At 36.0% G+C, this 15,385-nt stretch overlaps 1 protein-coding gene across 1 annotated transcript; it reads right to left on the bottom strand.

Annotated features, from left to right (window-relative positions):
• Positions 1-2,163: 2,163 nt before the first annotated feature.
• On the bottom strand, positions 2,164-12,918 carry LOC147401931 (Actin binding Calponin homology (CH) domain-containing protein). Its single transcript, XM_086443418.1, has 14 exons — positions 12,631-12,918; positions 12,358-12,528; positions 11,597-11,841; positions 11,319-11,490; positions 9,854-9,892; positions 9,572-9,640; positions 9,352-9,468; positions 7,064-7,275; positions 6,395-6,550; positions 6,109-6,308; positions 5,841-5,998; positions 4,558-4,654; positions 3,273-3,364; positions 2,164-2,603 (listed from the first exon to the last, which is right to left on the bottom strand). The coding sequence occupies exons 1-14, from the start codon at positions 12,718-12,720 to the stop codon at positions 2,418-2,420; spliced, it is 2,004 nt and encodes a 667-aa protein (XP_086299544.1). The 5' UTR covers positions 12,721-12,918; the 3' UTR covers positions 2,164-2,417.
• Positions 12,919-15,385: the final 2,467 nt, after the last annotated feature.

Below are 15,385 nucleotides of genomic sequence, written 5' to 3'. Positions count from 1 at the left end.
TTGTATGTCGCTCGACCTTGTTCTAACCCCATCAAAAATGGTTTACAAAAAATGGACGGTCCACGATTTTTGAACTTGTAAACTGGGGTTAGAAGTTTTGGAATGGGCTGATTTTTGGTGAGGATGATCTCCTCACCGTAGAGATCATCCTCACCAAAAATCAGCTCATTCCAAAACCTCTAACCCATTTGTTGAAAAATGTTTTGCCAAAATGTTTGTTGCTAAACATTTCCCTATATGGGAAATGTTCAGCAACAAACATTTTGACAAACATTTTGGCAAAACATTTTTCAAAATATGGGTTAGAGGTTTTGGAATGGGCTGATTTTTGGTGAGGATGATCTCTACGGTGAGGAGATCATCATCACCAAAAATCAGCCCATTCCAAAACCTCTTACCCATCAAAAATGGCGTACAAAAAATGGACGGTCCACGATTTCCCAACTTGTAAACATGGGGCTAGAAGTTTTGGAATGGGCTGATTTTTGATGAGGATGATCTCCTCACCATAGAGATCATCCTCACCAAAAATCAGCCCATTCCAAAACCTCTAACCTATGTTTTGAAAAATGTTTTGCCAAAATGTTTGTTGCTGGAAGGGACCTATATATATATATATGGTCCCGTTTGGCGCCCTGCCACTTACCAAATGGTTTGACAAACATATAACGTGCATTGGATAATAAGGAAATGGACGGACAAGATTCAATTATACGGCGTCTGCGTTTTAAGTTATGAATTAATGAGTTTTTTACATAGTCATCCCTCAATTTATTCGTAATTAGTGCCTCCTCCATGTTCAATTAAAAGCCGATAGAACACAGAGTTCTCAATAGACAGAACTCTCAAATCCTCTCGCCGTTCTCTTTAACAGTCATTCGGCTGAAACGCTCAAACCTTGCTCTCTCCTTCTCTCTCGCTCGAGCCTTAGCCTCGAACCTCTCTCTCTCCTTCTCTCACACTTGAGCCCTCTCGTTGAAACCCTCGAAGCTCACTCTCTCCTTCTCTCTCACTCAAGCGCTCTCGCTGCAACTTGAGTCATGTGGGTACATTGCCAAATACCAGGATTACAGATGAATGTTGTAGGATATTTAATGGGTATTTTGAAAATGCAGTAGAAATGTTTGGAAGAACAGGTTATGATGTGGTTGAAGTTATTCACAAGACATTAAGAAATGAGTTTGAAAGATACATGAGTAAAGCTTCTAGAAGAGACATATATGGTTATCTAATGCTTTTTCATGAACTTCATCATTTAAACATCATGAGATCGACATGGCTACGAAAAATGTTACTTAGTCTGTTTTATATATATATAGGTCCGTTCGGCACCCAACCATTTATCCAACAATTTGCCCAACATGTTTTGTCCTACATATATGGGTTAGAAGTTTTGGAATAGGCTGATTTTTTGTGAGGATGATCTCTATGGTGAGGAGATCATCCTCACCAAAAATCACCCCATTCCAAAACTTCTAATCCCATCACAAATGGTTTACAAAAAAATGGACGGTCCACAATTTTTCAACTTGTAAACATGGGGTTAGAAGTTTTGGAATGGGCTGATTTTTTGTGAGGATGATCTTCTAACCGTAGAGATCATCCTCACCAAAAATCAGCCCATTCCAAAACTTCTAACCCATGTAGGACAAAACATGTTAAGCAAATTGTGGGGTAAATGGTTGGGTGATGTACATTTCCCATTTTTTAATTATCATTGTTACCTTTCTGAATTGCTTGATAATAATGAATCTGATACTCGGGTTTCTTTCTTCCGATTCTGTCCCACATCAATGAACAGAAAACAGCCACATGGCAGAATACTATGACAGCAGAAGTCAGGCCCACTTTACGTCCTCCTACATAGCTGTTATGGAAGAATGAACTCCACAGCTAAGAGTTATAGAATGTCACTTTAGGAAATCCACCCCTTTTAAATATTTAAAGAGATCTTTAGGTTTCAAGGGTTACTCGTAAAACCAGTTTATAATTCCAAATGAAAGGTACACATTATAAGCTTGAACATGTATATTTATGCTTTTAAGGGTCTCCATCAAACATAAACCGAAAATTTCCTAAAGATCAATTACTTTCCAAGGATTCATTTCACTTGGGAATCCCTAGGAGTAATCTCCCATCTCAACCATTGATTTGCGGCTGGTGTTTTCCATGATAAATCAGCAAAACCCCCATTAATCAAAATAAACAAGTTGATATTTACAAGATCTTTTGTTTCAGCTAAACAATAACATATATGGATAGCAAACAAGATCAGGTTGTCTTGTAATTTTTGCTGACATACACACAATACCAAAGAAACAGTATTTTAAAGGAATTTAAGGGGGGAAAAAATGAATTGGGATTAAGAAAATCGAAGTAGATAAATTTTTGTAATCTTTCTTTAGTGTGATCACCTACTATCTGTTACCGTTATCTTCCGTTGAAGAGGTCTCAGAGATATCATCACCCGTGGAGTTTGAGTTGGTCTCCATGGAGCTTCCATTGTCGCTATCTGAAGTTCCAGAAGGTCTTTCTTCAATGGGTTGTTTCATGTACCAATACATAATGCTTGCTGTCAGAGTGAGGATCATCTTCTGATTCACCTGATGAGACAAACTACCATAGATAAGGCTCAAACTGTGAGTTTGAAAAAACAATATGGGAGAAAATTTAAGGTCCCTCTGGTGTCGATATCAAGGAGAGCTTTCTATAAAATAATTTTACTATTTTCTTCTGACAGCACAAAGAATTTTATGCACATAAAGGGCCATGGTTTAAAATAAGAAAATGCTGGAATGACACAAACGTGACAAAAATAATGTGGTGGCACGCACATAATCGTAGATGCTTTTTACTCGTATCCCGCGGAAAAGCATCTACGGTAATGTGCACAACATCACATCATTGTGTCACCTTTGTGTCACCCCAGCACGACTCTTTAAAATATCGTATCAGTTGAATGTTTCTGTTAATGAAAAAACTGATACAGTATTGACTGATACATTCCTGAAACATTCAATGTTTTGTATCGGTCTTAGCCGATAACCATACATATCGACCAATACATTCCGATATTTTAAACCATGTATGGGACTTCAAGTTCTAGTCATTAGATTTCTTCACTTTTTAGCATAGTTATCTCCTAGGTGCAAACACATGTGCCCCAATGTGCACAGATGAGAAAGGCACACCCTATGGAACATCTACAGAAGAGGTACTTGCAGATATTTCCATGGAAAACAGGAATCCATGATAAATCATCACCAAATTACCTCTGTTATGTCTTCTGGCAACAAAAAAATTGAGCATCCGAGCTTCCTTGCAATACTGATAATGTAGGATGCATTCATCTTTTTCTGCTCGTCTGCATTGCCCCAAAAGATAGAAAAATGTATCATTTTATGATCATGATGTTGAATAATAATGAAGGGCTTATCTAGGTTTTCATGTGTTAACATCATCATTATAGGTTTAACATATCTTCCACAATTCTAGGTTTTATATAAATATAGAAGCAAGTGCATACTAAAAAGTGCCCACAATGGCACCTTGTCTAGTGGTTTTTTTTTTTTTAGAAAAATATAATATTGGTAGATTTGACATAGAAAAAATGTCCTTCCTCGAAGGGAGCACAATGAACAATTTGTCTAGAACAAGGTAAAATTAACAATTTTAAGGGAATGAATTTATTGACAAATGTTTAAGAGTATTTTTTATTCATCGTGTAATCATTTAATTGTTATTTTACATTTTTGTATAAGCTTTTTATGCTTGTCTAAAATCAAAAGAAGAAATACAATACCCCCAAAAAAAGGCCTTTTTGTGTTTGTCTTGGATTGTTTTGGCTGAAACTTGCTGATATGAATTGAGACGATACAAGACATGAAGAAAATTTCCTTCAAAACATCACGAAATGACTTTCGTACCCAAATACTAGAATGTCTCCGCCAAAATATTTCAAGACATATATATATATATATAGGTTGGCGGTCGGCAGCCAACGTTAGGGAGCCAATACGTTTGTCCCATGTGGCTTAAAAGTTTTGGATTGAGCTGATTTTTTGTGAGGATGATCTCTATGGTGAGGAGACCATCCTCACCAAAAATCAGCTGAATCTGAAATTTCTAAGTCCATCAAAAGTGGTTTACAAATTTTCGGAAAAAAAATCGACGCTTCACAATTCTAAACCACTTTTGATGGACTTAGAAGTTTCAGATTCAGCTGATTTTTGGTGAGGATGATCTCACCATATAGATCCATCCTCATCAAAAATCAGCTCAATCCGAAACTTTTAAGCCACATAGGACAAACGTGTTGGCTCCATATTGGCTCCCTAACGTTGGCTGCTGAACGTCACCCATATATATATATATATATATAAATAGCAGAAAAATAAACTAAGAATTGTTGAATTAGGTGCACCAAAATGCATCCAACACACGACTAATGACCTAGAAAATTCTAATAAATGCTGTCCTTATGGCTTAGACAAGGAGGAAGATCTACAATTCTTCAAGAAACTTGCTCTTTATATTAATCAAAAGTGTGAAAGTTACCAGTTTCCCCTTTTGTAACTAGAGTCCAGTTCACAACTCTAGGCTCCACTGCACTTAGTAGATCAAGGAAAAAAATGCCATCCGAGAGACTCTTATCCTGTAAATTAGAAATGATTACAACATATAGCCAAAATTTTATCATAAGTAATCCTCAGGGTAAATATCACCATTTTCTACCAGAATGACAGCCAAAAGAATCAACTTTAAGAATATATGTAAACAAGGAAATCAAAAGCAACAAAAATGAACTCCAATTTAGCGAGAATTACACATAAGCTTCAGGAAGAGGTTTGTAAAACATTAAAAAAAAAAAAAAAAAAAAAAGAGCTAGCAAGACCGTTTGAGCCTACAAACATTAAATTTAAACCCTTCCCATCGAAGATTGGGATCTTCTATCAAAAAAATAAATCCTTAATTCCAGTTGGATTGTGATTGCAACTCTGCTTACCACTTTTATATCTTTCAATGTTGCTATATAGAAATATGGGCTGGAAATATAAATGTAATAAAATGCAAATCATTCATGCAAAATATAAATTAGAGAGGTTTTATACACAACAAAGTAAATACAAACAACTTAACATGTCAACAATACGAATCTCCGAGCCATAAGTAAACAAACAAAGTCATGGAGGAAACAGTCAAGAAAAATTGTCAAGTAAATATTGTACACTGGGAATAAAAGCAAGGGGGTTTATTATATAAGAGAAATACTTAAATTCAGGAGAAATGGAGGTTGTCTTCCCTCCCAGTGTAATACATGTGGCATACATGAAGCAGGATTGTCAGCATTATTTCATTGAGGGACAAAAGATATACTAAGCCAACAGTGTTACAATCAGATGATTCTAAGTATATGCTCCATCAGATATTTTTATACATGGTTAAAAATAAATGAAGAGTGTCAGGGCACACCCCAATCAGGACAATTTTAGCCTGTTTGATCTAGGAGGGACTCGTCTAAGGGTAGACCCTGAACTTGTTACATGCATGCCGTATGTACAGCACATCCAGAGCAAAATAGTTGCTTTGCTATAGTACTTTCCATCTATAAAATATTTTTCTTTTAAATCAAGGTTAGGCACACATTCACATCTAAAGCCATAAGCTTAAACTTCATCCATGAGACAGCCATGAAGCATGTATCATCTATGCCTGTGATGAGCCTGCACCTGATTGAACCATAGAGGAGTAGCTCAAAATGATACAGCCAAGTCTTAAATGAAGCAAGCCATGCACCAGAATTTTGCACCTGAAATGTCAAGCAGTTTAAAATGTAATACCTTAAAACTACTCATACGACTGTGTCTTCCTGCATTCTTCACTTTGGTATTAGCCCATTCTAGGATATCAGCATCTGTGATCTCCCTCTCATGAGAATGAAATCTCAAGTTTTTTAGGAGTTGGAGGATGTTGTATCGCATCAGTTGCCACAGATAAGCTGGAGCAAAAAATAAACAATATTTCAATTAATCAAAACTAATCTAAACAAGATACATTGAGATACCAGTCCACATAATGGATCTTATAATCATCAGGTAAGAGACATACCCAGTATAAGTTTCTTATTTCCTTGGACAATATCATTCCCAGCAATATTGACTAGGGAAAACTTCAATTGTTTCCCAATCTTCACAACTTGATTACAGTTTTCCACTTTCCTGAATGGCATTTTAATAGGAGGCTTGCTCGCAATCTTCCAATTAACTATTCCAGGTGAGACCTTGTCAAGAGCCTCTAAAAGGACCCATCTGTGCAAGAATAGATTATTATTAAGATCTCTAGATAATATTAGAAAATAATCATCTTAGTTCAGATAAAATACCCCACTGCCTACCCATTTCTAACATCTTCAAATACGTTGTTAATGTATGTAGAATTTCCCAAGCTATTGATCCACAGGCGAAATGCTCCCTCTTCTCTGGAGATCTGTGCATCATCTGGTTGAATTTCAAGAAAAGATATTTGTCTTGTCTGGGATGAGAGTCCATTCCTGTATGCAACAAGTCATTATAATTAGCTCAGAACACTAGTCAAAAATTCAAGTAGCTTTTGTACATAATAGAATGAAGACTTATGCCCATAAAAAACGAACATAAGCTTGATGAATCGATATATGGGTCTGGAACTAGCCTTGATGACCATAGATAAATCAACAAGCCCCAGCTAGACAATTTTTAGTTTTCAAGTTCATGTATTTTTAAAGTGCAAATCTAATTCCAATTTCAGAGTATGAATCCAATTAATTGAAGAAATACATGTTCAATCGCAGAAAATCATCTCCAACAGTCATCACTATTAAGGATTTGCTAAAATAATAAGAAATAACTCGCTGCAACTAGAATACAGAATTGCAATTGTTATGATAAGAGAAACAAAAAACTATTCTCACATTAACTGATTAAGTACTCTAGGGTAATTAAGCACAGTAGATGATGAGGATAATGGTCCTGGATTATAACAATCATTTTTGGAATCCAAGCTTCGGAATAAGATACAATCTCACCTGTGCTGAAAAATATGTGCAACGAAAGCAAGGTTAAGATTTGGAGAACCTTCCACAATGTCTTTGGGGGTCAGGTATCTTTTACAACCCATCCTATCTGCGTGCTCAAGAATTAATCTTGCCCTTTCTAAAGGATCCTTAACAACCAAAGTAGACGGGTTCTTGTGTTCTGGTGCAAGAACATTTAGCAAGCAAGTATACGCTTCTCCGTCCTGCAAAGGCAGCAGTTGCATGCTCAAACATTGGTGTCTGTAACAGACATGAAAATGACAACTAATCACGTGCCACCTATCCCAAAGGGATGGAATTCAGTATGACTAGATATGAAAGAAAGAAAAAAAAATTAGACCTTCAGTTCACTAAAAACAAGGAGGCAGAAAAGTAGTAGCAAGGATGCCTCCAAGGCAAGATATGGTTGAGCAAATAAAAACAATATGACTACCAATAAGGATTGAGCAACAAAAAAGGAAATCATGTTCGTCCAATGCTGGGATAAATAATAAGTGGTTGCAAAGACATTGTAGTCTGAATACAAAAAGCATGAAAGTCTTGAATGTTTTAGAGAATAACTCAAACATGCAATACATCATTGACTGAGATGATTACTAAGCAACAAAGAGAAAGGAAAACTTTTAGTGAAGCTGACTGAATCTTACTCAGTATCCAAGTTCAATAGACCTTAGTTGCACGAAATGGGAGGGGGTCTGGGAGGGTTAGGTGGGGGAAAGGGAAAACAGCTATTGCGAAACAGGTTTTTATTCATTTATTTCATGAAGTGGGAGCAGAGTTAGTTCCAAAGTGGAAGACGCAACAGAAGCGGCACCTATGGTATCAGATTCCTGCAACAAAGGACTAGACTCAATGAGCTTCCAGGACCATTTTTGGCTGCCAAACTCTAGTTGAAAGTATACAGAACAAGTAATTGTCTAAAATAACTTGTCAAAAACTTAAGAGTCTGACTAGCCTTACTAAGGTCCCTTGGGCCCACCTTGTGACATCCAAAAACATGATCTGAAGCTTTAGGGTAGTAGAGGACATAATTCTATGAACTTTGAAAAAACAATTTTTTTAAAAAAGTTACTTTTTCACTGTTGAATTTAAATTTTGGAGTGAGGTGGAAGTTCGATAGCAGTCCATTTTCAAAACGTTGGATCGAGCCCAAAAGAAATTATATTCTGTTTTTTTTTATGAGTTTTTCTATGTAATCTAGAGGGCTCTAGTGTTGGATTGCTAATGTGGTAATCCATTTGAGCAAAACGACCCTTAGTAAGGCTCAAAATCGTTACTAAGTTAGTAAGGAAATTGTTTCTCAAAACTTAATATTACGTGATGGGGCCCACAATTTTGTAACGCGTTTGTGTTTTGGCTCCGAGCCTCCTATGTAGTCTTATTTAACCATTTCTGAAAATGTTCATCACCTTTTATTAATCTCTTCATGTTTTAACAAGATTCTCTCATCATGGTCCGTAACGGATCTAACACGATCTAGATTTTATTTTATTTTATTTTATTTTTCCTTTCTCTAATTTATACCAGCTTGTAGACATTTTACTCAACCTTCAGACTCTAGAATCCAAAACCTCTTGTATAGGCCATCATATGCAGTGTCTCTAGTTCCAATTACCACTCTCTTCCCTTCCTTTTCAGCTTTTTTGTATCTTTCTAAGTTTTCTTCATTTCTAGCCATTCGCAAGCTTTGTAATTGATCATGTTTCCTATAATAATTGAACCCCATCATTCCATCAACACTTATCCTTATTTGTCTGCTTTTTACCCTCAGCTTCCTCGAGAATCTCTTTCGCTGCTCTCTCAATACATTTGGCTACTTCACGATCCTTCATTAATGTAGTAGATGCCTCAAAATTACATACTTCTCCATTATCAATTTTTTCATATATTATAATGTTTCTCTTTAATTCCAACACCTTATACTTCTGCTTTCTTTATTTTCACCCCTTCTTCCATTGAAGACCAAAATTTCAAGTGAAGTGTAATATAACAAAAAACTCACATTTTGTCGATATCTTTATCAAAAACTTCGCTGGTTACACTATAGCTTATATTGGAATATTATATTGAAGGGTACCATGTTACTCTGGAAAATTGAAAAACTATTTATTAGGTTTTTTTTATATTCTATTATTCTAGTTCTAGACTTAATTCCAAACAAAATGACGATGGAGCAAAGGAAGGTTTGAGACGCAAATTGAGAATACTGTGACATGAGCAAGACTGATGTATCTTTTAAGTTTAGTCAATATGATTCTTTTGAACTTACATTCACATACCTTCACGTCAGACGAGAAATTGGTAATGATTTTCTTGTAGCTTGCTTTCTTTAGTTGAAAGTTCATCCACCTTAGTAAGATCTTCTCTGGTGGTAAACTCATCAGCTCCTCCACATCCTGTTGATCATAGAGGTGCAAAATATAATGTACTAGTCAACATACAACTATTCATGCGAGTGAAGAAAATAGAACTTATGAAGTGATCAGTTGAGTTCTTCACCATACTATCTTCAACCAACTCTACCAACTGAGGAGTTTTCTTCAAGTTCAGGTCCGCCAATAGTTGTATCTAAGATTAACAGTCAAATATAGATCACAATGGTTATGCATCATCCCAGAATGGAATAAATAATGAAAAGATGAATATGCTGCTACCATATATCCCTCAAATGTGGCTTTCAGAGGAAAAATCATACAAAAGCTTAGATTTTCCTTATAGCTTTTACACGAAAACTGCATGAATGTAAATCCAATTGCTGAAAATAGGACCATCAAAGCATACCTTAATTATTTGAGAAATCACTCCAAGCACAAGATGACGCTGAAAATGAAAACAAAATAGAACATTAGTCCTTTAATGATGAAATTACAAGTTGGATACAAATATCCATATAAAGCTAGACTTCTTTTTTTTACTTGATAAGTAAATTTTATTGAAGAAGTTAAAGCAAACAACACAGAGGAAGTCAAGAATAACGACCTACCGTGAACAGGACACAATAAACAAACCAATCCAGCTTACAAAAGACTATTGGAGCTATTAGAACGCACATGCTCCCATCTAAACAAAGAATGCTCGAAGAAAATAAATTTCCTTTAGGTAGGGCCCCTTATTTTTCCTTTTTATATTCCTTGTTTTTTCAAAAAAATTTCCAATTCTCAAAAAGGAAGGAACTGCAAAAAATAAATTGATCTAAGAATGTATGAATTCCCAGTATCTTGTCCAAAAATTAAATGTCCAAACATGCTTGGAAATGCATTCTACATATCAAGCAATTTCTCTACTGCATGGTCAAGAATTCATTGTAACCCCTGGATAAATAAATTATGATTTGAGTTTTTGTCCAACATTGCATTTCATTCAAAACTCCATTATTATTCCAAGTTAACAGTTAATGGTCAGCTACACTCACAGGTAAACTTGGATCAACCATTACGGGTTGGACCAAAGTGGGTTAATGTGGGTCAATTATTTTAGCCCTTCAAATGAAAAAATGGACCTGGGACCTATGCACTTGGAGCGAAATTTAAGCATTGTTTTAATGAGTCGAACTGGACAAGGTGTGCTACTTGGGTTCAAGCTTGGTCTAGGATATATGGGTTGGTGGTTACAATTGCAATCAAGTTGGATTGCAATTTCACAGTTCTGGAGTAGAGTTTTGGGCCAGGGATACAACTTAAGCCCACAAGGTTTGATGGCCATTGGCCCAAACTAAATTATAAAGCCCGCATTAAGAACGTCTTCAACCTTGGAATAAAAAGTGTTGAGTTGAAAAACCCTTTAAGCTTTGATTTTAAGAACTGAAAAGTCAATTTTTAGAAGGGTAGTAATCTAACCACCACTTTTTTTTTGCTAAACACAATCTAACAACCAGGTTTAAAATATCATTTTGAAGCAATGTTTAAGTAAAGAGAGAAAATGATACTGTCTCGACTGATGCATATTGATACATTCCCGAAACATTTTATGTCTCGGAATCTATGTTTTGTATTGTTCTCGATTGATACTGATATGAATCAGCCAATACATTCCGATATGATACTTGAACCATGCTAATAACTTTTAAATAACAAGAATGGATACATAATTTGTTAAAAGCTTGGGAGATTTAGCTTTTATATGTTAGCATCGAATACTATGTTTCCAAGTGGTCCAAGAAAATACCCAAAAGACATTACCTAATCACGAGACCATGCAAAGTGAAGCATTAACAAAGTTCTAGAGGTAAATGGCATGTTGGTTTTACCCTTCCTTCAATGAAGTCTTGCGTCCCAATATTAACAACCGTACATCCAATAGCCTTGGCAGAGTTTAGGCATAGTGTATGGTTTTCATTCCTTTCCCAAGGGTTGAGCACTCTCTTAGTATTGATTGCTCGTTCATCAATTGTTCCCGGAACCGCCACATTGATCAGTTTACTGCATCAAAGCAAAATCTTTCTAATTATTAAATCCTAAAACATGAAAGAAAGAAAATCAACCTCTAAGCTCAACTCAACATGACAAAAATAACAGAAAAAATCACCATAGAAGAACCCCATCCTTTGCAGTCTCAAAGAGATCATTAGTTGAAGGATCTATAGGAAGGTATCTCTTCAGAAACTCGTCTTCTCCAAGGTAGTTGTTGATATGTGCAACATAGGACGTCTTCTCGGATTCACTAATAGTGTGAAGCAATGTAGTTGTCGCTGCCTTGAGAAATGCAGATGAATTCTTCACACCACCGCCACCCATTCTAGCATTCGCATGTGCTTGCATTTTCAAGTAAACCTGACATAATTTTAGAAGAAGTTCACTCTCAACTACAAATCATTAAACGACAAATTTCAATTATGCATTCAAGTTCAACCCAAATGTTTACTTGAACCAGACCAATTTGAGGTATATTACAGTAATACCCTTCAAAACTAACATCATTGGTGAACAAGATTTATTATATTGGTTCCAAAAGGTTATCAGGAATTCAGATTTGAAATGTAAGGGACATTTTGAGTTTTCTGCCTTTGTTTTTCTCTTCAAGTTGATTTTTTAGCAGAATAAACCCTAACTATGGATTTAGTCTGTCTAGAGCAGGGCTATCCCTGCACCCAAACGCAACCAAATTACAGAATTTGAAAAAAAAATTCAATTTTGTACATGGGAATCAGTTCTGAGAGTACATCTGGCTATCAGATTCAAACAAGATCTACTTTTTCTCATCGTTTAACTTGAAGCAACACTTTTACTGATCGAATTTTAAAGAATCAAACAAACATAAAACTGGAGAATCGTAGCTAGGTTTCTCACCCGAAGAAACAATTCAAAATCAACCTCCTCTTCCATGTCCCCATACGATTCCAGCAGAAACGAAGCTCTCTCTTCCTCCGTCAGATTCTCTCCAACAATTTTCAGCTTCGACATCTTCGAAGGCAAGTCTCCAAGCGTCACTCTTCCAAGCTCTCTCCTCATGGAGAGAAACTACAACAGAACCAGAACCATACAATCTCAACATTGTGGACTCAAAAAACAAGCAAACAAGCGTAGATAAAAGAAATTAAAGTTTTGAGATCGGAGACTTACGTTAGATTTGAAACTGCGAAGCTCCACCTGAGTGAATTGGTTCTGGAGCCATGGATCTGAAACCAAGATCCCAACATATCCAGCAGCCATATTCAGGATCAAAGATTTCAGATCCTGAACTTTCGATTTTTTCTTTTTCTGTTTGATTGCTTTTGAGGAAAAAAAATATAGAAATTGAAGGAGAGAAACCAGAGTTCTTGGAGATTGGAGAATGAAGAGTGAAGTGTGGAGGACAGTCTGTGTTCAGTGGCAGATGGGCAGGGAGGGTCCTATGCTTTTTAAAATTCAAAATGTGACCAAACTGACCCTCTTGTCCCACTTAGGCACCAAGATTCAAATTGGCAAGTGAACAGGGAAAATATTTTCCTGGATTGACACACCAGAGTTTGTTTGTGGTAAGGTGAGTGGTTTTTTCATACTTTAAAGACTTTGGACGACATAATTCGTGTGTGTGTGTGTGTGTGTGTGTGTGTGTGTGTGTGTGTGGTAGTGGGTACCTCGTACATGCATGCATGCTACAACTGGAACAATTGTGGATAATGTCTAGGTTCAAATATTAGATGTTGAGGAAGCACATGATTTGTTAAATTAGATCAGAACTTGGATAAAGTGATTTTGATTCGAACATCGGACATCGAGAAAGCACATGATTTGTTAAATTAGATGAGAACTCGAATCAAGTGATTTTGACTTATGTTTGTCTAAACCAAGTCAATAATCGTTCAGATATCTTTACAGTTTAAGGGGATAGGGTAAAAGCTAAGACAAAAGAAGTAGAAGAAGTGGGGAGGAAGAAATGATGGAGGAATGGGAGCATTTGAGATAGAGAGAGAGAACACGATAAGAGTGAACCAATATCACCCCCTTTTTTTCCCCTAACCCCATTTTAATAAGCTCTTGTAAGGAAAAGACTAAATAGTGCTACAACCTAAAAAAATTACTAATGTGAGCTTGTGTGAGGCATGCAATGTTCAATCTGCCCATGTTTCACAAGAATCACCGTCAAGGTTTCTCCCTTGCATGGCCTCCATATCTTTGTTCCCCACTACGAGTTTATGCACAATGGTGCCCATTTGAACATCATTGTATTGAGGTGAGACACATGGGCACCTGTGTATTGTAGAGGCAATTTCGTTAGCAAAATTGTGTACAACATTGGAGTAGGTGTCAGATGCCAATTCGACCACTAAGTCGGCCAAGGGGTTGATGTACATCTCAATGTGAAGATGACCAAGGCATTCATAAGTAAGGGAGTAATCACAACTTCATCTCTAGAAAATATGCTATGAACCTGGGAGGTTCAATCACGTGACTACCTAATTTCACAAAGTCTATTGTTTTTTAAATGATGTATTCAAACCAAGGGCGAAGCTAGTAAGGAGCCGGTGGGGGCAATTGCCCCCACACCCTCACCTCCCTCCAATCGTTCCAGGACAAATAATTTTCCCACCATCCAAGTTCTTCAACTATACAACTAACCATAGTTTGCCCCCACTACAAGAAAATCCTGGCACCGCCCCTGATTCAAAATTTATGTCATTATTCTAGGTTTTAAAAAAGAAAGTTACTATTGTCACACCAACTGTGTGCAATTCTTTGGTGATTTACATAAGAATTGGTGTGGCAATAATAGTTATCTTAAAAGAAGAATAATAGAAGAGAAATTGTCAAGTCTCAATCTGAGAACTTGGTGGGAATTTATAAAAATGCCCTTACATATAAAAATAAAAACTATTACTAAACAATTATGACTAGAATAACTAGATTATTTTTAATACTCCCCTTCAAATTGAGGTAAATATATCAACTAAACTCAGCTTGACAATGTGAGAATTAGTGATAGAAGGACCAACTGACTTTGTAAGCACGTCGGCAAGTTGATCTGAAGAAGGTATGAAGACTATCTGAAGATCACTAAATCGAACTTTTTTCTTAAGAAAGTGGACATCAACCTCAATATGCATAGTTTTTTCGTAAAAAACTGAGTCAGAAGCAAGCATAATAGCAGACTTGTTGTCACGAAACAAAGTAGAAGGATTGAAAATAGAAAATCATAATTCTGTCAACAAAAATCGAAGTCAAATTAACTCATATGTGTTAAGGGTCATAGCACAATATTTAGTTTCAACAGATTAACGAGAAATCACATTCTATTTTTTACTTTTCCACGAGATAAGGTTATCACCATAAAAAGTATATAGAAACCAAAAGTAGATCTCTTATCTATAAGAAAACTAGAATAATTATCATTTGTAAAACAATACAAATGCGATAGAGCAGTGGAAGAGTAGAAAAGTCCAAGATCATAAAGTGACTTCAAGTAGCGAAGAATACGATAAACGACATCATAATTGAGAAATACATGGAGTATGCATAAATTGACTGATCACACTAATCACAAAGGAAAAGTTTGGTCTAATATTAATCAAATAAATCAGACGACTTACAAGTCTTTGATAAAAATAAAAATCCAATAAAAGATCACTAGAGTCAACATAAAGACAATGATTATAATCCATAGAGGAGGAAGCAAGATGGCAACCAAACATCCCATTATCCTGAAGAAGATATAATGTGTATTTACACTGAGATAGTGAAATATCACGACAAGAGCATACTATTTCTATCCCCAAGAAGTACTTAAGTGGATCCAAGTTTTTAACCATCCATTTTTCGACGAACAAAGCACATATGATCTGAGTGGCATCTAGAAAACTTCATAGATAAAATAACCTCAAAAATAATAAAACCAAGA

Source organism: Akebia trifoliata, chromosome 5 (genome assembly GCF_017979445.1).
Source record: "Akebia trifoliata isolate Shusen 1 chromosome 5, ASM1797944v1, whole genome shotgun sequence".
Classification (NCBI taxonomy): domain Eukaryota; kingdom Viridiplantae; phylum Streptophyta; class Magnoliopsida; order Ranunculales; family Lardizabalaceae; genus Akebia; species Akebia trifoliata.
The sequence above is the reverse complement of the archived record's forward strand: the minus strand, read 5'-3'. Positions and strand labels throughout refer to the sequence as shown.

What these genes read in the sequence shown, in the direction of transcription:
- LOC147401931 (XM_086443418.1), bottom strand. Translation starts at nt 12,720, where the DNA reads ATGGCTGCTGGATATGTTGGGATCTTGGTTTCAGATCCATGGCTCCAG. An exon ending in TGATTTCTCAAATAATTAAG is followed by an intron (nt 9,641 to 9,853) that starts GTATGCTTTGAT and finishes TGTTAATCTTAG; the next exon opens with ATACAACTATTGGCGGACCT. An exon ending in AGTTGGTTGAAGATAGTATG is followed by an intron (nt 9,469 to 9,571) that starts GTGAAGAACTCA and finishes TATGATCAACAG; the next exon opens with GATGTGGAGGAGCTGATGAG.